Raw genomic sequence first — 27,671 nt, 5'->3', positions numbered from 1 at the left:
TGACAATGTACAGCCACAGAAACAGCCCGTCAGAGGCAGAACAGACACCCAGGGAGGCCAGGCTGTGTTCACTTTGTCAAAGAACAGACGTGGAGACAGACTCTCTGTTCTTACTGTACTGTGAGACATACAAGGATGTAACACATATATATACCCTGAGTTTATCCATCTACCAGAACCTCAGAAACTGCCATATTTATGTGGGGAGAAAAATCTACATGTAATATTAGCTGCAAAACATTTAGCCTGTTATTGCCATCATTAAGATGTGCTACCAGCTCTGTAGTAAATGTTTCAGATTGATTACATATTCAAAAGAATGTGTGTGTTTAAAGTGTATTTGTTATCTAGTTATTATCTTTTTGGTTTTCTTGTGTAAAAAATAATTATTTCAGAATATGTAATTTAGCTTTGGCAATAATGTTACCTGAAAATTCATGCAATAAAGCTTATTGAGATTGATATTAAAGAGCTATAGACCTAGAGAGTTAAGAAAGAATAAAGGAAAGAAGGAAGGAAGGAGAGAAAGAAAGAAAGGGAGAAAGAAAAAAAAGAGAGGTCAGATGCTGGAATTGTGTTTTCAGAAGATCATTTTAATGACTGTTTCACTGCAGAATATCGCCTACATATGTATTACTTGAGACTCCTACATGAATTAAAATAATCGCTTGTGTATTTTCTTATCCATTGTGGGTGACAGGAACTGACCACTTCACAGTAAAGCACAGTGGATAGGGTATTAAATTAGAAGGCACAGAAAGCTCAAAGGGCGTACCAAAGGAAAGAAGATGGCCTTTGATATTAATGGATTAACATATTTTGAGCTTGAAAGTGGATTGGATTTATGCAAGAGAGCTTACAGAACCCTCGAGGTAATTCTGTGATTCTTCCTCCTCCGATGACAGAAGGCAAGGTATTATCACGACTCCCCAGTGCTGCAGCATATAGTACATTAACAGAGGAAAAACACTCACCAAAGACAGCTACAGAGAAACTCTTATTGCTTGTAGATCCACCTGTTTAGTCATACATGTGAAGGTCAGAAATGCACAGTGTAAGTGTCATATCATTCTGCACAAAAGGGTTCAAATGGAAACTTTGGGGGACTTGAACAAATTTTGATACTAATCAGGCAAAACAATGCTGATAATTGCCTCTTGTTTTTGTGTCTTGCATTTCACAGATGAACAGCTAGGAAAATATTACAATTGTGCTGAAGCCAAGGTAAAGGCTTACAACAGACATGTTTGTTCCCGTATGGAGAATTTTAAGAGAAAATCTAGCAGCAAATATGTTTTTGTCAAAACACAGAATGTTAGCTGAATAATTTGGCTGAAATTTTCCAGATTTAATTAGTTGATCTGATCCTGCCCCAATTGTAAGAGCTTTGTAAAACAAGAACACCACTATCAAACGTGGAAAACTCAAACTCACAACTAAACATCTGCACCTGTAGTCCAACCTGCAAAACCTATTGATATAAAAGTAGGAGCAGCAGCAGTTTATATCACCGTTTGTAGACATTCGGGTGTGTGCCACCAACATTCAAGCAAAGTAAGAGCTTCTACAAATGCTACACTTATGTAAATGCTATTTGTATATGTGAGGTCTTGAGGTTTCATTTGTTACATTGACGAGTAGCACTGTGTAGGAGGATTTAGTGATATGTAGTGGTGAGATTGCAGATTGCATCCATCTTAACACCCCTCCTTTCCAAGCGTGTAAATATCAACTCATGATATTGTTTGAGAGATTGTTGTGTTTTTAATCAATAGGTGTACTTCCACTTTTTTGGGGTTATAAATCTGGGCTGGAGAAAGAGGATTTATTTCATTACCAGTGTTGATTTGCTGGATTTGTGAAACTGAATGTAGAACAAGTTAATATGGGAAGTCAAGAAAGACACAAACAAAGACATTTATGTATGACAACACAGACAGCTTTGACTAATTAATTATTGCAAGGTATGAAGCTGAATGAATGAGGAAAAACAGAGAGTGAGCTCTGATGTGCTCTGCCACAAATTCAGAAGGACACTCTTTCTTTTTGCAATGATACATTTTCTATTTTGTTTGTGCAAAAGGGAAACTGCTAACACTGGGCTTTGAAAGAATACATTTTTATGCTCATGCCATTTTGTCATTTTTTATTTAAAGGTATCATTTGTAGAATTAATGGTTTCTGCTTGTAAAGACTCAGCATTCATAGTTCGCCCCTTGACCCCGGCTCAACCAGCAAGCAAGACAAAGGGAGAGAGAGAGAGAGAGAGAGAGAGAGAGAGAGAGATTAATTACCAACACCCCCCCAAAAAAAAAAAAAAAACTTCAATACCTGCTGGGTGAAATCCAGCATTGTGGACACAAACCAGCAACATTAATGGGCTGTTATGACTGGGAAAGGATGTCCAATGAAGACTGTCACAAGAGAGACTTGGTGGTCGAGCAAGCAAGAGAGTGTATGAAGAGAGTGAGAGGCCTCAGGGAGAACAAAGCACTGATTCAGGGGAATGAACTGCTATTTTCAGATTGTTTCTCAGCATTTATCTTCTAAAGCACAAAAAAAACACATCCACACAACAATACTGCACACTTATGTATTTTTTTTATTTTTATCCTTGTACGTGTTTTTAAATCCTGTTTTGTAGTTGTGTTGTTTCTGTTTTGCTGATATTGTTGTCCTGTACAGTTGTCTTGTTCTCAGGTCTCTCTTGGAAAAGTGGTTAAAAAAAGATTAAATAAAAAAAAAAAGGTTCATATGCAGAAAGAAATTTAAATTTCAGGTTTATTCACGCATATAATTGAATAGTTTGTCTTCTAGATTCAAGCAACTTGTTTGACTTATCCTAAATAAAAAATGTATGACTGTATTAATATTTAATTCACATACACATACTGGTGTCTTTATATTCATGACTTCAACTGTTTTCTAGACTTTGTTTGATAAAAGACATGTTGATCAATTTGGGAGTGATATGTTGCACTGCGGTATCTGAATATTGGTGATTGGGCTTCCATTTTTATTTACATTTAGATCACAGATTACGGCCTCAGGAATAAGAGTAGCTCAGCAGTGAGTGGACTGCAGAACTTTAAAATGTAAAATAAAAACAATAACAGAAAGACATAAATAATGCTATTGGGTCTTGCTGTATTCTGTCACTTAAAGCTGCTGTACATGAGTTGAATTTCTTACGTAGGGTTAACATTTTTCATCTAAAAAAATATTCTACTAAATCCCATCTAGTGGAGGTTATGAAAGATTGTTTAGACCTCAAATGATGACTGACAGTTACACTATGAGGCTTATTAGCCTCTAGATTGTTTGCTAAATGTCAAGACAAACCCTGAAATCACACACATGAGGACAAAAACATGTCATGAAAGCTGGTTCAAGGGTTGTGTTTATAGGTTGCCATGACACAGTTGTCTAGCTGCAGTAGATCTCTGGGAATTTACCTCTGAGGTGTTTCACCTGAGAGAAGATCAACACACACACACACACACACACACACACACACACACACACACACACACACACACACACACACACACACACACACACACACACACACACACACACACACAGTATATTTGTCTGTTTATCAGACACCCAATAGGAGAAGAGAAACACAGTGTCCTGGATATCGTCTCATTTTGTCATCAAACTAAACGGGCTACAGGGAGGACTTTAAGCACACGGCTATTACGTTTTATGTTGCTTATCTTTTGTCATAGTGGCTTCAGATCAGAGGTCTCTTTCGTGAGAGAAGCCGTTGCTACTTTGAGATGGCTTTTTCTTAGACCAAGCAGAGAGGCTAAGATGAAGGCCAAGGCTCTGTCAGTGAGGGAGTGCACCTGGATGTCAGAGGAGTGCCACCTAGTGGATGAGCTGCATGGAGACACCCGGAGGGACAGCCTTTGTTTACCAAATATATTCAGGTCCAAAAAAGTGAAGCCGCTCACAAAGATTCCGACTGGACCCACTTACCAAGTGTACCACACGGCCAGAGAGCTGCTGCTGGAAGTGCTGGACAGAGGAGTCATCCGGGAGCTGATCAGGAGAGCCGCTGGTGTGAAGCCGGGGGCCAACCGTCCGTCATACAACCAGAGCAGAGAGCAGAGTGCAGATCTCTCTGAGGAGGAGTATGCCGAGGCGTTGAAATGGTTCTCAATAGTCCTACAGAGCGGTCTGTCTGTAGGAGAGAACTGCAGCTTTGGTTCGGAGTTCACCCTAAAACTGGATGGATGGCAGGGCGTCCTGAAGAGAAACAGCTTCCAGACCAACCTCCTGTCTCTGACCAGGCTGGAGGATGGAGACAAGTTGGAAGTCCTCTCTGCATTCTGTAGCCAAATAACCAGGCGCTACCAGGCCTTATACACACCTGGTCACAACCTGGCTGTGAAGAAATACAGACTGTCCTACCAGCAGGGTCCTTGCTCTCTCCATCTTGCCCTCCTCTGTGACACCAGCTCTGGGTTCATCTGTAACATGTATCTGTACTGTCCAGAGCAACTCCAGAGGCAAAGCAGGAAAACCGTAGTTGAGCAGGTGGTCGGACACCTGCTGAGACCTTTCTCCAGCCACAGACACCTGGTTCAGCTGGACAGCTCTGCTTGGATGGAGGGCAGGCGCACAGACATTTTCTCTGGCTTAGGGGCGGATATTCATTTTGAATATGTTAAAACTGTTAAAAGACAATCTGAGGACTCACTGTCTCAACTAGTGGCCCACCTGCAGGGCTGGACTGGACCTGCTCTGTTCCCTCCGTCGGACCTGAAGGGATCCGTGGTGGATGTGTTTCTCCCAGGCCTCTGGGTGGCGCTACACGTCATCTGCATCAACACATTCATGCTCCACACTCTGCAGAGGCAGGGCTCAGGCAGACAGGTCCACCTGACGGAGTTCACCAGAACTCTGGCCTCTAAGCTGGCCGGGGACAGCAGCGTCACCGTGCCCGTTCTGCCACAACTAAACAGCAGCTCATGGCAAGAGACAAGTTTCACAAATCAGTCAAAGCAAAGGTTGGTCTTACTCTGCTGTTATAGTGTTTCTATTCAAGCTAATAATAGCCTGCACAGTATTAGATGTTTGAAAAAACTTCTAATTTTGAAAGCATTTGAAGCCTAAAAATATATTTGTATCAAGACTAGCTGTGGAAGTCTTAGTCATTCTGATCTCAATTCAATTGATTTCAGTGCGACACGAGCTGAACACATTTCAGAATGACTCAATGTGGCATCTAGAACAAACAAAGAAAAAGTGGAATTACATTTTCTCACAATAGTGCACAATTTAAAAAATAAAAATTGAAGACATAGTTGTGCAAGACGTAATGTTTGTTACTAGTCTACCAGTATAAACTGGGTTGATCATTTTAATATGAGGGCAGTGACTTACAATTATTATCATTATTATTTATTATGCTGATTATTTTTTTCAATGAACTGATTGTATTTTGAGTCAATAACATTTTCGGAAAATATTTCCCAGATCCTAATGTGACACCTTCAAATTTCTTCAGTCCAAAATTGCATATATCATTACATTACAGTCATTTAGCAGACGCTTTTATCCAAAGCGACTTACAATCAGTAGTATGTTACATATCATTCACCCATTCACACACTGATGACAGGCTACCATGCAAGGTGCCACCATCAGACTCTAACTAACATTCATGCAACATCCAGTCCACACCGATGGCAAGCCTTCGGGAGCAACTTGGGGTTAAGTGTCTTGCCCAAGGACACATCGACTGCCGAAGCCGGGTATCGAACCACCGACCCTCTGATTGGAGAACTACCTTGCTCTCCACTACGCCAGCAGCATATATGTTCAATTGATTACTATTTTGACTACATCAAATGATGATACAATGTGCACCGCTACGCAGGATTAAGGTAAGGATAAGGTTTTGATTCCTGTTCACTGGTCTTGCAGGACAAATACTATCAGTCATTTGAAGGTGATGGAAAATGAGAAACAAGGCTGCAGCTCTTCTGTGCGTCTGCACGGGTGGAACAGAGCCGGAGTGTGCGGTTTGGACAACTCTGGCAACTCCTGCTACTTAAATGCTGTGTTACAGTGTTTGTGTTCCACCGTGCCCCTCGTGGAGCACCTCCTCTATCACGACAATCGCAAAGAGCTGGGAAGGTAAGACCCCCCCCCGTCGTCTCTCTTTCTGCCTCACTTGTTAACCGTCATGTTTTCCCAGCAGTTCAACCTCTGTCCAAGCAGGTCTAAGTGCCGTGTGGCTGAGATGTTTGTCCGCCTGCTGGATGAGATGTGGCTGGGGAGCAGCTCCAGCTGTGCCCCTGTGGAGGCCAGGTCTGTGATGTGCTCCATACTCCCCCAGTTCAACAACTTCTCCCAGCAAGACGCGCAGGAATTGCTGCTCTTTCTCCTCAACGCACTCCACGACGACCTCAAAAAGGTTTCAGCAGAACGCACACAACACGTACCTCTCTGTGGCAAATCACTACGCCTACGGACTGAGTAGATCTGTGTCTGTTTGTTTACAAGGTTGCAAAGCGCCAGATGCGTTCCTCAATACGACAGTCTAGACAAGACCAGAAGAGAAACTGTGCCGCCGCAGGGATGGAGTCCACCACCATCGTCTCACGTTTGTTTGAGGGCCAGCTCGGCTACATGACCCTCTGCATGCAGTGCGACCACCAGACACAGAGCACACAGACCTTCACTGTACTGTCACTACCCATTCCAACAGACATCATTAAGTGCTCCATTCAGGTACGCTTTAACACCTGCAGGAGTCACTTTGCGCCAACCACCATACAGACTGTATGCATGTCATGTTTTTATATATTGGCGGTCTTGGCCTTACTGTTCTGTGCTTCCTCGCTGGATTCTGCCTCTACGTTGTGCAGGATTGCCTGTCACTGTTCTTCGAGCAGACTGTCCTGACCGGAGGAGAGCAGATGCTGTGTTCGGTGTGCATGCTGAGGAGAGAAACAACAGTCTTCACTTGTTTGGAAAAACCTCCCGAAATCCTCATGTTGCACCTGAAACGGTGGGTAGGCACATAACATCATCTGTTAAAGGGAACACTTAAAAGTAAGGGCACAAGTTAAATTCGTGAATCTTTAGATGTTGTGAATAAATGCATGAGGTTTAAAAATGAAATCATCACTGATAAAACAAACTCACCATGAACTTCATAAGCAGATGTCCTTTGCATAGTTGCCATTTAAGCACCTTTAGTCCATGTTGGTTTATAGGTTCCGTTTCAAACTTCATTCTTGAGCTTCGACGACACTATTTCATTTAATCGTCATTAAGTTTAGGACTTGCAGTTGAGTCATATGATAATTAAATTAAAGCTGTAAACCAGACTGCCTTGTTCAGCCTTATTATAAACAGAATAGTTCATGAATCTTATCTTCCTGCAAAAAACTTTATTCTGCTAAGAGATTTTGGATTCATTTTCTATTTGCTTTCAAATAGTCTACATTTGCTCTTCATTTATGCATTCTTAAATATTGTTACAATCTTCAGACCTAAAATCAAGTGTCATGACAGCATTTAATGGATATTTACTAGAATAATTGGAGGAGCCGGTGTTTGATGAACTACAATTTAAGCAGCAGTTCAGGGAGCAGAAACCATCTCGGTGGAAGCTAAGAGAAACACCATAAATACTAATTCGACAACATTTTAATTCTGGTTGATTTAACGGTGAGTCAACATTCCCAAAGCTATGGAGCCTGTATTCATATTGAGAGTGTGCAATAATTCAGTATAATACAATAATAAAAGTGTTTTTGCACTAACATGAGTTATTATGCAGGGCTACTTTGTCTTAATACCCTGCTGTGGGTATTATCAGCTGTTTAACAATATTATCTTCCTGAATCAATGTGATCTTTATCTCCTCTGCAGGTTTGGTTGTAAGGGGAAGAACCAGGTGAAACTGAGGACTAATGTCGTTTTCTCCACGAGGCTCGATCTCTCCCCGTTTCTATCCAGCTCAGTACAGAACACCTTATACTCTTCATACCGCCTGTATGCTGTTGTGGTCAGTTAACGTGTTCACACATATACTGTATTAGGAACCCTACTGACTAAATTACAGTTAAGATTACAATGTATTACAATAACAACTGATTCTTTAAATCTTGAATCTTATCTTTTTACACTGGGCAGATGTTGTATTTTTTGCCCAAAAATAACTTGACCATGAGCTATTTAACGTGACAATGAACAAATACATTGGTTATTAATTTGATTATTTTAGCTGTTTGTTGTCAAGGGTTTTAATGTTTTAGAACATGAATGTACTGGTTCTGTGATCATTCCCCTTATATTTCACATATTCTGAAAGATTGTATGTCACAGGAGGGCAATGATTTGCTGCAGCAAAGTCACGTCTTTTTTTACAATACAATTCGTGGCTTGCTGAGTGATGTTGTGCTTTAAAACTAAATTTTGGGTGGAAAATATATAAAAAATATATTTTTGATAAAACAATAATGGCTGCTGTGTAAAGCACTTGCTTGTGATAATAATGACACCAGAGTATAATCATTTTAGGGTGAAAGGAGTTTTGACTTTGTCTACAATGTCTGTCCTTTGAATAAATCCCTTTCCGTCTCTAGAACCACACAGGTCATCTGAACATGGGCCACTACACAGCTCTGTGTTTCAACGCCTTGACTAGGAGCTGGCACTGTTTCGACGACTCAGCGGTCAGAGAGGTACAGGACAGCCTTGTGCAATCTCCAAACGCCTATGTGCTGCTCTACAGCCGCAAGCCATTCCAAAAGCCAAAGATCCACGGACTCTGAGCTCTCCAACCAGTAGGCCAAATCCATGAGGGGACTGAGTTTCAACTTCCTTTTTCTTGTTTTATCAAAGCCTTAAAAAAAAATAAAAAATACTATACATCGTGAGTCCGGCAATGTTATAAAGTCCAAAGCCTTATTGGTGAAGTAGTCTTTCAGATCTGCTCCCACTTGATGGCCTTGTGTCAGTCAGACAACATCTCTGATGCTTGTTTTTCTGCTGGCCTCATATAACTTCTCTCCAAATAAATTTTAAGATCAAAAAATGACTTGTGTGCCATTATTAGTGTCTGTTTAACTGTTTTGTGTAATGTACACGTACACGTATTGTCTAATAGCCTCAGGAATGAATGGACTACAACATTAAAAAGGTTTCATTCAGCCGTTAGCTGATTCAGACACAAACGCAAACAGTAATTTGAAGCAGTTTTAATAAATATTCACGAGTTGTTTGAGGTTAATATAATTGTTGTATATGAAAGAGCATTAAGAAATAAAATCAACATGTACAAGTATAAAGAAAACAGATTATGATCTCATGCTTGGCAATAAAACTTTACTCAGGAAGTCAAAACCTGTCGCCTCAGATCTCTGGTCCATTCAGAAGAAACATCAGAATACTTTGTGCTTGCTCATGTCAGGCAGTCGGTCAGTCAGGCAGACAACGTTGACGCTTACGCTCTTGTGTAAGTGAATAAGGTCAATTCATCAAGTCTTCATATTCCCTCGGGTCAGTACTGTGTCCAGAAATAAAATGAATCAGATAAATGTAAAATACAGCCTCCTGGAAACTTTCATAACCAGCAGCACTGCTGTAAGCCGAGATGGATGCCAAGTTATCCCATTTTCCTCTAAATAGTTTTTGTGTGTGAATATAATAATATAAAGAGTTACGTGTGTTTAACAGAGAAGAAATTCTAGAACAAACTTTAAAGAAGCAGGTAGGTTTTTCTTTCACTGCCTGGACCAAGCAAGACAGACGAGCGCTCAGCATCAGTACTGTTTTAAAGCATTCTGACTCGAGTCTGCTGTTAAACAACGTGCTCTACATAAACAACTTAAATTGATTGCATAATGTGTAACTGCAACTATGTGGCTAATATGAACAAGCAACAATCTCAACAAAGTCCCTCCTCTCTTGAGGAACAATGCAAGTCAATACTCAGTCTCTTCAATCCCCTTTAAGATCATGTTAAACATCAGAAGGCTAGTTAGAGTTAAACCCCTAAAACACACAGTTTGTCGTTATGAATATGGTGATGCTATGATGGCTGCTACTTTCAAGAACAAAAAATGATAATTTGGTCACTTAACAGATCCCTCCAGTATTTACATTTATGAATGTGCAACATCAGCATTGGTAAGTATGTACATGTCTTCTAACTGTTAACCCGGGTGTAGACACAGTATGAAGAAGCTGATCAGTTCTGCGTTCCGGCCATCCACACTGAGTGCAACAGAAATGAGAGTGAAGAGCCTCTGAACCAGCGGTCAGCCCCATAACACAACCATAGAGAAGTCGGAGCAAAAGGAGAATCTGTTTAGTCACTAGATGATCAGTAATATGAACAGACGGCATGTTTTAACAGGTATAAAGTCCTCTAGTAGCTGAAGCATTGTGTGTCTGCACATTTCTCCGGTCTGCCACAGACGGGATCCCGTCGCCACTCGCTCGAGTGCGTCCCCCGCTTGCTCATACGCGACTACTTAACCTGCAACTACGCGCACCAGGTCCTCAGAGCTGTGATTTTAAAAAGAAACAAAAATCAACCTCTAGGCTTGAGAGTCGCTGCTCTGGTGTAGTGTTCTCTCTCAGTGTCCGACGGCTCCATCACAGGGCGGAGTAAAACAGGATGTAGGCTGCGGAGGACTTGACAGAGGAGGTGGAGATGTCGGTCACCTCGTGGTCATCAAACTTGTACCAGCGCTGTTTGAGGGCATTCTTACAGTAGGCTGTGTAATGGCCGCCATCTAAACCCCCGTAGTGGTTCTGGAAGTGGAAAAGAAGACGGTTAAGCTGGTCTAAACAGTTACATAATTAATTAAGTGTTTCTTGCTGCAGTTTTGAATTTGAGTTTATAGAAAAAGTTGTCTACCTACTTGCCTACCATTCAGTTGGATTTTTAGCAAGTTTCTCAGACTAACCCATTAACCTCATTAACAAACCCTAATGTCAATTTGTCATGTCATAGGGCCAAAACATTGGTATACTAATTTATTATTGGCTTATTTTCCAACTATTTATGGACTCTACCAACCGAAGGACTGACAGATTTATAGGAGATGTACAATATATAACCACATAACAATATCATACAATAATACTACATCGATCTCTTGTGTAAAAAAATTAAAATAAATCACTTTTACTTACAGAAACTCCATAAAGGCAGTATCTCTTCACCGTCTGTTTTGGTCCAATGACGTACTGCGACAGGTCCAGAGTTTCTAGAGAGAAGTCTACCGAAGTCTGCAGCTTCTGCTTCCATCTACCCTCATAGGAGAACCTGTAGAAATGACGCCCATTACAGAAAAAGAGAGTCAGTGTGGTGAATGCTAATCTTATTTTCTAAACAGTGAAAGTGTGTATTTAGTTTTAGTAAAAAAAACTAGTTATTTGCTCATCAGTAGGCAATTACAAGACTTTTGTCTTTGTCTACATAATTTGACTACGGACCGTTTTAAGTGCACCAGGAGAATAGGTGGGACCTTCCAGATCTCCAGTTTCTTGGTGGAATCTCGGTGGGCCTTGCAGTGTCTGCAGAACACCTTGTTGTTGTCGGTCAGCTTCTCTTCCTTGGAAAACAGTCTCAGACAATCCTGCCAAGAAGCAGAAACCAAATGAGAATTTTTTTTTAATATACAAAGAACTCAGGAACATTATAAGCCTCAAAGATGTAGTCAGATAATGCGTGTGACGACTAAAAGAACATTTCATTTTTACTTTGAGAGAAAGAGAAATCTTCTGACACACGCTTTCATGCACATGTTTGATGTCTGACTGACCTGCAGGGAACACTTGCTGGTGGAGGCCAGAGGCAGCGACAGGTACATAAAGGTCTCAAATGTCCGCGACTTGCGGTGGCAGGTCAGACACTGCACAGTGGACTTGAACTGCCCCTGGAACAGTGCTACAATGATGGACTCGTTGAGCAGCTTGTGTTTGCTCCAGGCCAAGTCGGCTGCCGTCTGATCATCCAGATGGTCGTTCTCCTCCTCCTTGTACCGCTTCCTGTTGTCCGCCTGACACCAGAGACAGAACAATGTTGGTACACAAGAACAGCTGCTGCTTTAGGTGTTAGCAAAACCTACCTTCATGACTCATTGCAGATACATAATATAAATGGTAATGATTCAATTATTACAGTTAGCGTTGAGAAAACAGAACTGCAGACTAATTATCTAACTGACAAACTTTGTATTCAAAACCTATCTAATCTCTTTCATCTTAATTTGCATGCAGTTCAGCCAGATCACTCAAATTATGATATGTAGGAAGAAATGAGAGGCAGGTAAACCCTTGCTAATTAATATCTCATTAATTAGACTGACTGATTTATCATTTAGTCTGGAGAGACACAGTGGACTGAGACAGGGCCAGCCGGACGGCAGACGGGTCTGAACATCACACAGAAGGGATGTGATGAAATGGAGAGTGATTTATGAGAAATGCACATTATCAGCTCTCACAACCTTCTAGGCACCACATCCTTAAAAAGTAAATAGTTTGAAAATAAATTGTGGTGGATGTATTACTTCAACTCAACCCCAGGTGGAGACATTTGTCAAAGTATCTCAAAGCTGTCTGTTCTTCTAAGAACAATCTCTGACAGCTTGTGGCCTTCATTAGGAAAAGAGCCATTACAAAGAAACTAACAGGTCTTGATGTTTAAGAGAGTATAAAATGTCTTTTAAACAATTCACCTAGTCCTTTCCCCATTCAAATGCACATGAAGCCAGTAAAATCAGTTGATACAGGCAATGAGGCATGTCTTGGGTCTACATGCACAGAGGTTCTGACGAAGCATCAGACCAGACAGATGCAGACACGCCACACTCACACTGCTGCAGGAGGACCAAGGACACACAGCTATTTACTTACTCTCTAATTTGCCATCAAAATGAAACCAGGTGAAAAAACAGAAAGAAGATAAAATGATAAAATACTACGATATAATTGTTAACAGGCATATGTGCAACAACATACAGGGGCTGTAAAAGACAAGCCATAGAAAGCCATGGTTAAAATGAATAAATTACTTATTATTTATTCAATATTTAATTAGCTATTTATGTCACACTGATGGTTACGTCCTAAATCTTTCACGAAACAAGTGCGTGCGCTACCTTGTTGAGGTCCTCGTGGAGCCCATCCATGAGGAACAGCAGCAGCTCCTGGGAGTCTTGCTGGTCATAGCCAGCAAACTGGTCGTTGATCTTGCCTATGGTGATCTTGAAGTCCCGTGGACTGATGCACTTGTACAGACCAGCCCACAGGGCCTTCATGATCACACCAAACTCCTCTGCCACCTCCCCTTTATGGCCCAGAATGTTGTACCTGGCAGAGGAAGAGAGCGGAGGTAGAGATGTTACTACTTGCCTTTGCATGATTCTTGATGGTAAGTAATTCCACCTATCCGGGCCCTGACCTGTTGATGTCCTCCAGGTAGTAATTGTTGTTGAAGTACTCAGCCATGCCGGGAGTGTTACAAAGACACTGCAAGATGGAGTTCATGTAGCACGTGTTGCCCAAGTTACGAAGGCCAGTCAGTGACGCACCCATACCTCCAAAAGAAGGATTCAAGTTGCGAATTTTGGCAGCTGATGGCCGCACAATCTCCACTTTAGAGTAAACTTTACTGGGAGGTCTGCAAGGAGAGAAGCACAATAAGAGCATACCAGACTAGTTTCTGCAGAAATAAGACCATAAGGGAATACATTGTGCAATAAGTCCAAAGGGACACACTGCAGTTAGATTATGATAACAGATACTAGATGCAGGACATTGTCCATTTACTTACTTTGTCTCTCTGTTGATGGTGGGTATGACAGCGGCAGTGGTCGGGGCTGCAGCCTTCTTCTGGGCCTCCTCTCTCAAGTCCTGGCTGATATCAGGGGAGGAGTAGGAGCGTTTCAGTTTAGACTGTTCCCGCTCTCGTTCAGGGCTGGTGTCTGGCTCAGCTGGTCGCGGTGGTTTCTGTTTGACAGTTGGCGGCGTGGAGGGTGGGGTCTGGGGAACAGTGACCTCAGGAGGGTACAGGTGGACACGGTTGGTTGGGGAATGGTAGTATCGGTAGGTCCCTGTCACCGTGTCAAGGAACTAGCCAAAAACGGAGGGGTGAGCAATGAAAAGAAACAGAACATTAGGGAGAAGGCATAAGGAAATAACTTTTTTCTCAATTAAAATACATGCTTTTTTAACCTTTTTTATTTAACTTTTGTCCCCAATGACTTAAATATTTCAGATTAATTCATCTGGTACCTTCATCCAACCAACTGGAAGGCCTGGTACACTCCTACCCATCTCCTCACTCCTAGCTCGGGTCAGGGGCTCCCTCTGTGGGATAAACACACACACACACACACAAACACGTCATCTTCAACTAAAGGTTCTCAACAAAAATAATTATAAGGGACTTTCATGGTGAGTACAAGAGGAATAATAGGTATTTCTAAAGCACAACACATCAGTATTGTTCAGCATAATACAATAGACCAGACATTCTTCTTTTTGTGAATCTTTTTAAACAAACTAAATTTGAGAATATTTACAATACTAACTTGTGTACTCCAGTATTTCTTCTAAACAGACTTAACTGCACATGTTTTAGTTGTTTTTTTATCAAATAGTTTATGATATGTGATCATCTTCACTCAGACTGACAGCGACGCAGGTTAAACAAACGTCAGTGGACAGTCTGAATGGAAAGAGCTGGAAAGAGCTGGACAGTACGAGCTAGAGGGCGAGCATCAGAGAGAAAACATAAAAATGGAACCGAAAGTGAAACATAACTGTATTTGGCAATTCTGTAAGGTCATTCTGGGTAACTACAGAGTTTAGAAGAAGTGTGATGAGCCACAGTTTCAGATGACTTATTAGATGTTTTATCTATAGAAATATTTGTCTTTTTGAGCTCTAATCTTTCCTTAAAATTGGAACAGAGCATTAAATCCTTCAATTAATCTGATCAGGTTGATGGGTTTTTTGTTTATAAAGTGTATGGACATGTTGACTTGTGGTCTCATTGTCTAAAATGTCTATTTTGATTGCGTTGGATGCTTGTGTTGCCTTGGGACTTTGTTGCATGTCAAACCGTTCTCTCCGCCCCCCCCAATGTCCAGTATCTGTCTCTATGCTGTCACAAAGAGGCAAAAATAGACATAAAACAAATCTTACGAAAATAAAAACACTGAAAGAAAAGAGCACTCACCTTAATTTCACTAACAATATGGTTTGGAGCAGGCGAGTCCAGAGACATACTCTTTGAGGGAGTGTCAGAGTTCTGCTCCTTACCCCTCCTCTCTTTCCCGTCCCACACCCTGTTCTCTTTATCTTCCTCTTCTTCTGCCTTCTGCCTTTCCAGTTTCTTTTTCTCCTGAGGTTCATTTTCCTCATCTTCCTTCTTCCTCTTTTCACTTTGCTCCCTTTCTAGCCTTTCCTTCTCCCGTCTCTCCTCCTCTACACGACGCTCCTGGTTGCGTTTCTCCTGCTCTTGCTTCGCCTTCTCCATCCCTGCCACCGCCTCAGAGTGTATCTGGCTTTGCTCTTCTTTAGACAGAGAGGAGCTGGGGATGATGGATGGTTTGACTGAGCGGTCAGGGACATGTGGGCCGTTCTGCAAGGAGTCTGACCCGTTCTGTCTGGGCTTAGGATCGTCCGAGACGCGGACAGAGGGTTTCTTGGTACGGTCAAACTGGGACAGGAGAATAGGAGGATAAAACAAAGCATGAGGGCTGTTTATCACATTAGAGTCCTTAATGTTTTGCACACATAGTGATCAGGGTGGATAAAGTACCTGGGGGAAGGCCTTGTTTGTTGCAGGTGACTGGCTGGGTGTGCCTGCCGCAGGGCCCTTCTTACTGAGGTCTTGCCCAGAATTTGTGGAGCCTCTGACGGTGGAATCGACAGAATCTGGCAGCTTGTCAGTAACCATGGAAGTTTCAGATGTGGGGGGTTCTGCTGGTGGAACCCCGTTCACCACTACAGGAGCTGAGGGTTCCTGAGGCTTGGGGATATCCTCAGGCTCCGGTTGAGGTGGGGTCGGAGGCTTTGGGTCCTCGAGGGATGGGTAGCTAAAGTTCACTGTGCAAAACATCAAGAAAGTAAATAAAAAGATAATCATTTACTTAGAAAAAGCCAGTCCAGCTACACTTGAGGGGTAATACAAAACATGAAAAAAAACTAAAAAACTAAAAGTGCTTGTATTCGTCACTGATAGGCTGACGTTGTTATTACAATGTCTGACAAGAGTATGGAAAAAAAAAAAATAAATAAATAAATAACAATATTAATATTAATAAAGAAAATAAATCTACAGATATAAAAATAAAAAACTTCCTTCACATTTCAAAAGTTGTTGTCCCTATTAGACAAGGATAAAATCCAGAAAACACAAGCATAATGTGGGATGTAAGGCTCAGAAATGGCTTTTGTTGTGAAAATGAAATCAGAGTCTACAGTATGACATTTTGATAAAAATCAGAGACAAAATAAAGCCCATTTTATTTTACTAATCTTATCAATTTGCTACTATGATTTCTTTAAAAAGTAAGTGCATTAACACAATTAATAAATTAAACTACATAGCCTGATAAATCCTAAGAGTCAAAGCTGTAAATTGCATGCTGTGTTGGTAATACTCACACTGAGGCATGGAGCTGATGATATTCTGTCTAGGGGGGCGAACTTTAGCGTTGGTTGTGTACATGGGGTAAAACAACAGCCAGTTCTCGTAGCCTCCCTCCAACACCAGCGGCTCACTGCGCAGAATGGTGATGCTGTCCCACTGTTCAGTGTGCAAACACATTATTCAACTTGACAGGAAAGTTCTGCTGTTGTTATTCACACTAGAGCATGTGCACAAATGGCCGCCACAACAACACGCACTCAGTTACCTTGAAGAGGGCATCTTTGAGACTCTGCAAGGTGGTGCCAAGTGTAAGGTCAGTGACAGAACTGAACCAGTCCAGTAGGACTATATAGTCCACAAAACCCCGCCTTCTCCAATGCTCTTTTGACACCTCAGGCAGCTTCGCCTCAATCTGATTCACAGTGATTCTATAAAGTCATGACAAACCAGTTCAGGAGGTCAGCTTTAAGAAATTTGCCATTTTTTCTTTCCTTGTTTGAAGGTTATTGACAAAAAAAAATATGAGGGAATAGAATGCCAAGTTAACAAAAAGTATTAAGATAATACATTGATTCATATTATCCCTCCAAAACCAGCTTACAAATTACACATTCAGTGTCAGATCAATCAATCAGGTACGAAGCCTGGTCTCCAAACCCCTTTCTCACCCTGGGCTAATGGCCTCCTCAGGCACACTGACGCAGGTCTGGCCTGGGACCTGAATGCGTGACTCCTCAAAGTCACCGTGGCTTCGGGCATCCATCACAATTATTGTAATCGTTTGGTCCTTCATCATGTTGAAAAGCCTCTCTGCTGAAATCCCACCAGCTGGTACCGCAGCTACCAGATAAAGTCGTTCAATCAACACAATGTTTTTTTGTTTTTTTTTAACGGACTAAAATTTGCGTTTGTGTAATTCTGCCTACCTTTTGAGGTTGCATTCTTCATTTCATTCTGTTCTCCTTTTACCTGACATAAAGACACAACAATCATCTTGTTGATAGTTTTAAGTTGATATGATATTAATTTGGCTTGATTTCTTCTTAATTAAATAACTTCATTGTAAACATACTATTACTTGCAACAAAGACATTTATATATTGGTTAAAGGAACAAGTCGTGTTGCTGTTATTACTGATATGATATTAACTGTAAATGTAAAACTGTGTAAATTCTGTGAGTGTATCATTTTCATTGGAATCAAGTGTGTGCCTCATGTAAATATGTTTTAATATGCAGATACAATAACATTACATCTCTACCTTTTTGCTGTCCTTCTTGTTTGCTGAAGACACTTTTGGAGAGCTTCGACCGCCATCTTTCTCTGTTATTTCCTCCCTCCTTTTTTTCTCCTCTTGTCTCTCCTTCTCTTCGAGTTTTTTTCGAACCTCAACTTCCTCATACCTGTTAAAATGTAAAGATTAGCTGAGTAAAATAGAAAAAAAAAAAACCCATATCCTTCCTTGCAGCTTATGCATTAATAAAGTGTGTACAATCTCAGACAAGTCTCTAACCTGAGTTTAAGGCTTTCAGAGAGCTTCTCAGCTTCTTCAATGGCTTTCTTAAAGCTGTTGGACCCAAGCATGGTCATGTAATACTCCTTGACAATGGAATAGAGAGGAATTACATAGAAATAACTCATTAAACATACATTACCACAGGAAAGTGCCACAGAAAAAATACACGGAAAATAGACGCAGTTTTACAATAAATAACTATACCAGTTGCTGCTTGAAGTCTGGTCTTTTCTTGATAATGTCATGTACTGTTAAATACTTCATGTACAGCACATAAGCCTTCTCCTCATCTCTGTCCAGACGACACTCCTCTGCCGCCTTGAAGATTTTGCAGGCACTCTGAACATAGCTGCAACACAGCAAATACAAAAAAACATAAGTTCATCACTATCATTGCAATGTCCCAGGGCGAGTGTGGCTCAGTGGAGAGCAGGGTCGTCCTCCAATCAGAGGCGGTTCGATCCCCGGCTCCGGCAGTCCATGTCAATGTGTCCTTGGGCAAGACACGTAACCCCGAGTTGCTCCCGAAGGCTGTGCCATCGGTGTATGAATGATTAGATAGATCCTGATGGGCAGGTGGCACCTTACATGGTGTCATCAGTGTGTGAATGGGTGAATGATTAGTAATGTAAAACATTTGAGTGGTCGGAAGACTAGAAAAGCGCTCTACAAGTACAGTCCATGAATACAAATACAAATACACTGTGCAATACAATAGTTATAATAGTTTCTGTCTGTATATATAATATTTAAGTTACTGTGGATTCTTTACTGTTTTTTATTGCTCATTTGCTTATTTATAATACTTATTTTGTCTCTTGTTTTGCACTATCCTCTCTGCTGCTGTAATCCTGTACACTTCCCCGCTGCGGGACTAATAAAGGATTATCTTATCTTACTTTATGAGACTGGGGATCTTTATTAGGATGTTATCCCCTCACTTTAAGACAGTTCCTCTGTGTTGTGAGGCCATACTGGGCTGACACCAGTCAACAAAAACAACACATAGTTACCTTCTGGTGCCCGTCTTGTCTGGCTTAATCTCAGCCTTTTTGTTGAGCTCCCCCAGAGAGGAGGACAGATACAGCTCCCTGACCTCGGTGGAAACAGCAGGCATGTTGTCGTCTGTGCTCAGTCAGCTCACAGGAAACCAGTCAGTCAGAGCTGCAGGCAGGCTGCCAGCATGTCTGGGAAACAAAGGTGAAACAAATATTAAGCCCACGCTGTCTGCAAAGCCTCCACCTGGTCTGAGCAGTGTGGGGTGAGAGAGGAGGCATGAGGGCCGCAGCGAGCCGCCTCGTTGTTTACGTTTTCTAAAGGCTGCCTTAGCTTCGTCAGGTAGCAGGCTAGGCTAACAGCTCGCGCAGTTCGGTAACTAAGCTACCGCACAGGTTGTCATAGCTACAATCACATTACGCAATAAAGAGACATCCTCCATTAATAACGCCGAGACTTTTTTTTTTATGATTTTTTTTGTTGTTGTTTAAAAATCACCTCTTTCTGCTCCGTTGCTTTTCACTTTAGCTACTTTTTTTTTTGACAGCTGATTCCTGCTTCCTGGTTCCGCCTCTTCTTCTTCTTCTTCTTCTTCTCTGACGTTTTGCGGTAGCTGGTCTCGCTGGTGAGGCCGTGCTGCCCCTACTGGAGCTATTCAGCTATTTCAGCTTCACTGACCACTATCTGGTCCTGTCCCACCTTCTCAGCACTTCAAACTCTCAACTCTCCAAGATCCAGTTCATTAATGTATAATAGCCCTGTTAAGATCCAGTTCATTAATGTATAATAGCCCTGTTAAGATCCAGTTCATTTACAGTACCAGTCAAAAGTTTGGACACACCTTCTCATTCAATGTTTTTTCTTTATTTTTATTTTTATTTTTTCTACATTGTAGATCAATATTGAAGACATCCAAACTATGAAGGAACACATATGGAATTATGTGGTAAACAAACAAATGCTCAACAAACCAGAATATGTTTTATATTTTAGATTCTTCAAAGTAGTTGAACGAGAAGGTGTGTCCAAATGTTTGACTGGTACTGTATGTATACTAGCCCTGTTAAGATCCAGTTCATTTATGTATACTAGCCCTGTTAAGATCCAGTTCATTTATGTATACTAGCCCTGTTTTTTGTCAGTGAACATGCCCTCTGTGCCTCCATTGCCACATGAATGTTAGAGATTCTTTACATTGTTCACAAAACCGGTCAGATGTGTTACTGCAATGTGTCGAGTTCAATGTGCTATGTCATATTGTTTATTATGTAATAACTTTGCACTGCCCTGAACTCTACCCGACAGTCTACAGTGTCAAACTGAACTCTACATACAGTAGCCTAATATGTTTGTTACATTTCTTTGCTGCGTGTCTACAGTTTATATCTTCCTGTCAATCTGTTCCTTGCTCAGTGATTATCTAGCTCTCTTTTTCTTTCCCTTCCTCTACACCCATACTCCGACTATATATACTTTACCAATCTCAAGTGCCATTGATCAATACCAGCCACACTGCTGCATTGCTACCTTTGGTCTATTTGTGGAAGGGACCAAAAGATAAGTGAAACACATTAACCAACACAGTTTTTGTGAGTTTTGTGTGATAAGGTCAAGCTTTTGAGACCGCATCTGGCATACAGTGCAGTCCTATAGAGTGATGTATACTGTAGGGCTCGTCTTTATCAAAGCAAAGATACAAGCACGTATAAATATTCCTAAAAAGGAAGGTTGTACGAGTTGTACATCAACTACTAGTCCTGATTGTAGAACAACGTGTTATAAAAACTAAATGACACTTAAATGTTGTGAGTTGTTACCTTGTGCAACACATTATGATTATCGCAGAAGTGGCATTGAAATAAATCAACGTCATAAATCAATTGCATATTTGCCAATAGAGTTTTTATACTGGGTTGCTTAAATCTGCTAATTAGTCCTTTCAAGCATCTTTTTATTAATGCATGATTAGCACTGCCCTGCGACAGACTGGCGACCTGTCCAGGGTGTACCCTGCCTTCGCCCATTGACATCTGAGATCGGCTCCAGCACCCCTGCGACCCTTAACTGGATAAGCAGGTTACGGAAAATGGACATCCACTGGGCAGCTGTCCAGTAGGTTTACAACCAGTCTGATCTGCCGGTCACCAACCCGTCCAAAGGCCTTGCTCACATGCACCTCAGTAATAAATGAAGGACAATAAGCTCTCAGATTTATACTGCCGGTCACAATAAAAAATATAAAACTTTAGGTGTGTCATAACTTAGCAAAATTGCTGTTACTGTGGAGAAACATTTCTGAACCCACACTTAGTTTTTTCCATTCATTCACCGACAGTCTCATTATTAGCCAGCGTGTCTTTTCTGCTCTTACTCATGTCAAACTAAGTGGCCACATCCTATTTATATGATTTGTTTTTCTTACTTTTGGTTTGATAGATCAGGCCCATGGCTTTTTTTATTTAGTTGAATAAAATCAAAAGAATATGATCCATCAGGATACACTTTGACTTTGATGTCAATTGCGCAATTATGGTTAAGCCTGCTTTCATTAGGGTCAGACTCCCAGATGTAAAGGCACACAAAGAGCACAATAGTCACAGTGTGCTCTGCTCCATATCACATATCACTTATTTTTGTGTATTGCACCACACACACACCTTCCATTACTTTGCCTAATACTGGGCTCTCTTCTTTCAGTGGGATCAAAAGTATTTGTTGCAGTTATTGCTCAAATAACTTGTGGGTCAACTGCAATTCAGAGGTCTTGCATGAATAAACAAAAAAACTTCCATTTTGAAACTGTCTGTTAAACTGTCAAATGGTTAATAAAACAGTGACAGAACAAATAACATTAGATATTACACAAATGTGTTTAAAGATTTTGATACAGACAACAGAGGTGGCAGATCCAGATTTTATTCCAACAGGATCTTACACATATTAATCCCTAGAGAACCACATGAGAGCTACCACATGTGACAACAATGCACAGTCAAAAGCACAGTGTGCGAACAGACCAGGTGCAGCAGAGTTTAAAGAGCGCGACTCCTCATCATCTCATCTCATCAGTCTATCTTTTTTTGTGGTTCATTCATTGTTCATTTGTTTGTAATGTCCCTATTTACCTCTCTGTTTGCTCATAAAGAGTCATCATCCAATTCAAATATTGATTTGCTCTTACAATCAACTTCTGTAATGCATTTCGGGCGGATGAGAAGAAGAAATGGGAGAGATTACTGTATGAAAGGGCATCATTGTTTCAGACATGTATAGTGCATTGTATATTTAATACATTTTTGAGAAAAAATATAAATAGTAGGTGTATTTCTCAAAAAATGGAATTGCTACTTTTACCAAAGAGTGATTTAACCTCTAAACTTTTCAAACAAATTCATATGAACAACCATTTGAGGCCCAGTGAGGTCATACTAGGATTTCACCAAAAAAAGCAAACAATAGGAAAAGTAAAAAAAAGGGAATATAATTCAAGTTCTTTTCTTTTCTGCTCCAAAGATTTATCTCCTAACCTCTTGGAGGTATCCTGAACTCCAGGTTGTTAACCCTGTATTGGACTAAACTACCAAACTGTGTATAAATCCAGCTCCACCTCAACCAGATACAGTAAACTGATACTCAAAGGGATCGACATATTCTTTTCCCCAATTTTTTTTGTATTCTTGTTTAACAATCTTACAGAAAATGACATTATCCATTTCTCTTTGATTCAAGTTTATATGGTAAAATTATGGTAATAAACCTATATATCTGTAAAATATATATTTCAAAAACGTTTTAAGCTGGATGGTTATATTTTTCATATGGACAATACATTTCAGATACATAGGAAGTATATATATAATTTGGTATAGCATGTAAAATAATTACCCTGTGTCATTTTTCTCCTTGTGTAAACTTTTTTTTTTTCCAGGTGTAGAGGGATTGATGTATATTCCAAAAAGTTATTTTAACAATCAATTATACCGTTTTTTATATATTGTTCCATCATATTCAATACACTCTCGTGTCACTGAGATGTGAATAAATTAATCATTACATACAGAGGAGGGTAAATATTTAGTGCAAATGTGGAGTCATTGATGGAAAGTACATGTGATGGGCATTTGTTTGGTGGCTCAAATGCGTCACCAACTTTGGGCGTGTTCTCCACAAAAGGGTCTTTATAGTGCAGTGATCTCTGCTACAGAATACACAAGCCATCATTGCAGCCACCTGTTACACACAACAAATTAACCCAAAGAGCTCTCATCTGGAAAAAAAAAAATGCAGGCTGAGGAATACAATCGTAGAGGTAATGGTAGCTTCCATTTTACTGCATTGACTTATTTTGTCTTTGTTTTTATATTTCACTGAAATCAATGATTAGTAAACAATAGGCAAAAATAAGGATGAATTATGAATTTCAATAGGAATATCATTGCAGCTGTTACAGTGTCTGTTACTGCTCAGGTAAGGAGCTGGTGGACTACATCACCCAGTACCTGGGCTCCATCAGGGAGAGGAGGGTGATTCCAGACGTGAAGCCCGGCTACATGAGGGAGCTTCTCCCAGACACTGCGCCTACAGAGCCGGAGGACTGGGAGAGCATCTTTAAGGACATCGAGAGAGTCATCATGCCAGGGGTGAGTTCTTAACGTCATACATTATCATATCAGTGATTTGACACTACGACATGTAAGCGAGTATTTCCTCATCTCTTCCCCCAGGTGGTTCACTGGCAGAGCCCTCATATGCACGCCTACTACCCCAGTCTGACTTCATGGCCCTCTATGCTTGGGGACATGCTGGCCGATGCCATCAACTGTGTTGGATTCACCTGGGTAGGGGGACAACCCACACTTTTTTTCTCTACTACTTCTTCTAAAACCAGCAAAAAAACCAAAAAAACAACACAACATTGAGGTCATATCCAGATAAATGATATTGTCCGTGCATGTTTCGAACAGGCCTCCAGCCCAGCGTGTACGGAATTGGAAATGAATGTGATGGACTGGTTGTGTAAAGCACTGGGGCTCCCCTCCTTCTTCCTGCATCACCATCCAGACAGCCGAGGTGGAGGCATACTGCAGGTCTGCGACCACATTGATCAGTTTATTTTAAACCCAAACCTTTATAGTCTGTGATCATTGTCTTTTCTACATCGCTCTCTTGTTAGAGCACAGTCAGTGAGAGTACACTGGTTGCTCTGCTGGCAGCCAGGAAGGACAAAATGTTGCAGCTGCGGCCTGAGCTTGACCAGGATGTGGACGACTCGGTCCTAAATTCAAGACTGGTGGCCTACGCTTCAGATCAGGTCAGTGCCACCACCCCTTCTACAGGGACTTCCTGTCAATCAGTTGAATTAAACTGAGAATTTGATCTGATGTGCGTTCACAGGCTCATTCCTCGGTTGAGAAGGCGGGTCTGATCTCTCTGGTGAAGATCAGGTTTCTGCCCACTGATGAGCAGTTGTCTCTGAGAGGAGACACTTTGAAACAAGCTATACAAGAAGACAGGAGGAGGGGACTGGTCCCTTTCATGGTAGGTATCTGACATGACTGTTTAAGTGGAAGACTTAGAAATAATACCAGTGTTTTTTGTGTTTTAGCTGACTCGTAAAACATTTTGAAAGCATATTGTACTGTAGGATATCAGAGTGATTTTATACAAATCACATTGTCTTTTCAAATCATGTAATGAGACATTTCCCTTTTTAAACTACTCAGTTGATTAAAAAAAATAATTGCTTGGGGCCAAAGAGGGAAAAATCTTCATATATTCAACCAAAAAAAAGAACAGATTAGACAAAAGCTTTAAAATGTAATAACACTTTTTGTTAAATGTTTTTTTGCTGCTGATAATTGTGTGATTATTTAAATGCAATTTTGAATGCTTGTAACGGAATATTATTTACATCAATGTATTGATACTTTAACTTTTACTTCTTGGATCTGGGTTATAGGAAAAATTCAAAAAAATATAAAAATGATCAGTTGTAATATTACGATTTAATTGTACAACACCGCACAATTTGTAGGGCTGAAACATGAACAAATAATGGAAAACGGACATTAATTGTCAAATCTCACATGATGTAATTTTGTTTCGTCTCTGTGTAGCTGTGTGCAACTTTGGGAACTACAGGAGTGTGTGCCTTTGACAATCTGCCTGAACTGGGACCAGTCTGTAGGTCTTCAAATTCACTCCAAAGGATGTCTGTTTAAAACATTGTGTTGTTCTATTGAAATGCATTCAGAGAATTACCCTACTTGTATTTATATCTTTTTTTTCAGGTGCAGAAGAGGGACTGTGGCTTCATGTCGATGCTGCGTATGCTGGCTCAGCCTACTTCTGTCCTGAGCTTCGCTGGTCCCTGGAGGGCATTGAATTTGCTCACTCTTTTGTTTTCAACCCGTCAAAGTGGATGATGGTCCATTTTGACTGCACAGCTTTCTGGTGAGTAAGAAGACTGAGGCCCGATTTAACCTCTATAGAAATCAACATTATCTATGAAGGTAAGTCTAAAATAAATACAAAACAATAAACGTTTGTTGGTTGTTAATATGGTTTTATTTTGTTTTCTCAGGGTTAAAGATAAATATAAGCTCCAACAGACGTTCACTGTTGATCCTGTTTACCTCAGACATGAAAACTCACAGGCCGCCACAGACTTTATGGTATCATACTGTCATGTCTTCACCCAATTAAAGAATAAATCATCAAAGTGAATCATTTCATGGATTTTTTTTTTTTTCTTCTGTTGTTCAGCACTGGCAAATTCCCCTCAGCCGGCGTTTCCGTTCTCTTAAGCTCTGGTTTGTTATGCGCTCCTTTGGGCTGAAAAACCTCCAGGCTCATATCAGACATGTGAGTGGCACTCAGTTCTCTTCATGCAAATGATTTAAGGAATAAATATCTAATATCATCAATTATGGAATCTGGAAGTGTATCCAAGGAACCAATAGAATTGATTTGTTTTTATGTTTCAGCATTTACATGTAAATATATTTTGTGTTTTTTAGGGCATCGAGATGGCAAAGCTCTTGGAGTCTCGCATAAAGAGTGATCCAAATTTTGAGGTTCCTGCTGAGAGGCACCTTGGCCTGGTGGTGTTTTGTCTGAAAGTATGTGGCACACATTTTTACTCCGCAGCAATATATGCACAACCAGCTCTGCTCCCAGCAGACCACATGACACTAATACGCTAATACACTAATACATTAATACACTGTGCAATACAACATTTATAATAATTTCTGTCTGTATATATATTTTTACTGTGGATCTCTACTGTTCTTACTGTTTTTTACTGTTTTTATTGCTCATTTGCTTATTTGTAATACTTATTTTGATCTTGTGTTTTTTATTTTTATTTTTATTTACTATGTCTCTTGTTTTGCACTATCCTCTTTGCTGCTGTAATCCTGTAAATTTCCCCGCTGCGGGACGAATAAAGGATTATCTTATCTTATCTTATCTTATCTTATCATTGTTGAGATACCTCGTTCAAACGTGAGTTACTGAATAACTTTTTTTATCTTCTGGTGAAGGCCAGAGCAATACCAGAGATCATAAGAAGAGATGAAACATTGACTCGATGTTGCAAAAAATGTTAAAGGTTTTGTAAAACTTTTTTTTAGGCTCTGCAACGTTTATGAATATTTTATGTTATTATTATTTTTTATTATAGGGAGGAAATGCTTTGACCCAGGAGCTGCTGAGGAGACTGACCCGGTCGGGCACCATGTACCTCATCCCTGCAGACATTCACACAAAGCGCATCATCCGATTTACGGTGACATCGCAGTTCAGCACCGCGGAGGACATCCTTAAGGACTGGAGCATCATCTCCAAAACGGCTTCCACTCTTCTGGCTGAGACACAGGCTCTGAATAATAACGCGGACCAACCAAAATCGGGGAACGATGAGGTGATTCAAGAAAACCATAACGACGACTCAGACACAAGGTCTGAGGAGAGTGAGGATGCTGCCTCCAGGCTGGACAAGGCTGAAGTGGAGCTGTGGATTGACAAGGCTTGGAATCGATCTAGGAGACCAATGCGATCTCTCAGCTGCAGCAGCGAGCCTCTGCCTTACACTTGCATCTGTCCGCTGTCTGGCTATGACTTTGACAAGAGGCCTAGTCTGAAAGATGCTGAAGGCGCCCACCCAAACACACCATCAATGGCAGGATCTGGTCCCATGTATAAGATCAGAGAGGTGCCTTCAAATCTTCTGGCTAAACAGGACATTAAAAAAAAGCTGACAAAGTTCTACAGCGTGCCCAGTTTCTGCAACCAGTGGGTGCAGTGTGGCCGGCACCAGCTGTGCTGCCCTGTGAAGGTTTCACAGGCAACTCAAAAACACTTGTCCTCCACCTGCAGACGAATGACCTGTATGTGTTCTTCCCCTGTAGCCAACTCAGCTCCCTCTCCTACTCCACTGGAAACTGTCACCGCTCCTAAGCTCCTTGAATGAGTCTGAAGCAGTGTACGGTAGTTCATACACA

At 40.9% G+C, this 27,671-nt stretch overlaps 3 protein-coding genes across 3 annotated transcripts; 2 read left to right on the top strand and 1 right to left on the bottom strand.

The window, feature by feature from the left end:
• The first annotated feature begins 5,942 nt into the window (after positions 1 to 5,942).
• Positions 5,943 to 8,804, top strand: LOC129106213 (putative ubiquitin carboxyl-terminal hydrolase 50). Its single transcript, XM_054617573.1, is given in 4 exon segments — positions 5,943 to 6,433; positions 6,523 to 6,891; positions 7,808 to 8,035; positions 8,616 to 8,804. Coding segments are annotated over 4 exon segments (1,251 nt in total). The 5' UTR covers positions 5,943 to 5,968.
• Positions 8,805 to 9,214: 410 nt separating this feature from the next.
• On the bottom strand, positions 9,215 to 19,767 carry usp8 (ubiquitin specific peptidase 8). Its single transcript, XM_054615884.1, has 19 exons — positions 19,663 to 19,767; positions 19,182 to 19,355; positions 18,373 to 18,517; positions 18,166 to 18,251; positions 17,914 to 18,055; positions 17,578 to 17,620; positions 17,320 to 17,491; positions 16,917 to 17,079; positions 16,666 to 16,807; positions 15,818 to 16,104; positions 15,233 to 15,715; positions 14,284 to 14,358; positions 13,823 to 14,121; positions 13,451 to 13,669; positions 13,149 to 13,359; positions 11,808 to 12,044; positions 11,479 to 11,621; positions 11,176 to 11,308; positions 9,215 to 10,791 (listed from the first exon to the last, which is right to left on the bottom strand). The coding sequence occupies exons 2-19, from the start codon at positions 19,283 to 19,285 to the stop codon at positions 10,633 to 10,635; spliced, it is 3,243 nt and encodes a 1,080-aa protein (XP_054471859.1). The 5' UTR covers positions 19,286 to 19,355; positions 19,663 to 19,767; the 3' UTR covers positions 9,215 to 10,632.
• A 3,678-nt stretch (positions 19,768 to 23,445) lies between these two features.
• Positions 23,446 to 27,654, top strand: hdc (histidine decarboxylase). The gene is made up of 12 exons (XM_054610450.1): positions 23,446 to 23,473; positions 23,632 to 23,804; positions 23,889 to 24,002; positions 24,129 to 24,251; positions 24,338 to 24,475; positions 24,559 to 24,702; positions 25,281 to 25,347; positions 25,455 to 25,617; positions 25,748 to 25,838; positions 25,930 to 26,028; positions 26,184 to 26,285; positions 26,852 to 27,654. The coding sequence occupies exons 1-12, from the start codon at positions 23,446 to 23,448 to the stop codon at positions 27,638 to 27,640; spliced, it is 2,031 nt and encodes a 676-aa protein (XP_054466425.1). The 3' UTR covers positions 27,641 to 27,654.
• The last annotated feature ends 17 nt before the right edge of the window (positions 27,655 to 27,671 follow it).

Source organism: Anoplopoma fimbria, chromosome 2 (assembly GCF_027596085.1).
Source record: "Anoplopoma fimbria isolate UVic2021 breed Golden Eagle Sablefish chromosome 2, Afim_UVic_2022, whole genome shotgun sequence".
Classification (NCBI taxonomy): domain Eukaryota; kingdom Metazoa; phylum Chordata; class Actinopteri; order Perciformes; family Anoplopomatidae; genus Anoplopoma; species Anoplopoma fimbria.
This window is presented reverse-complemented; position numbering and strand designations above follow the sequence as displayed.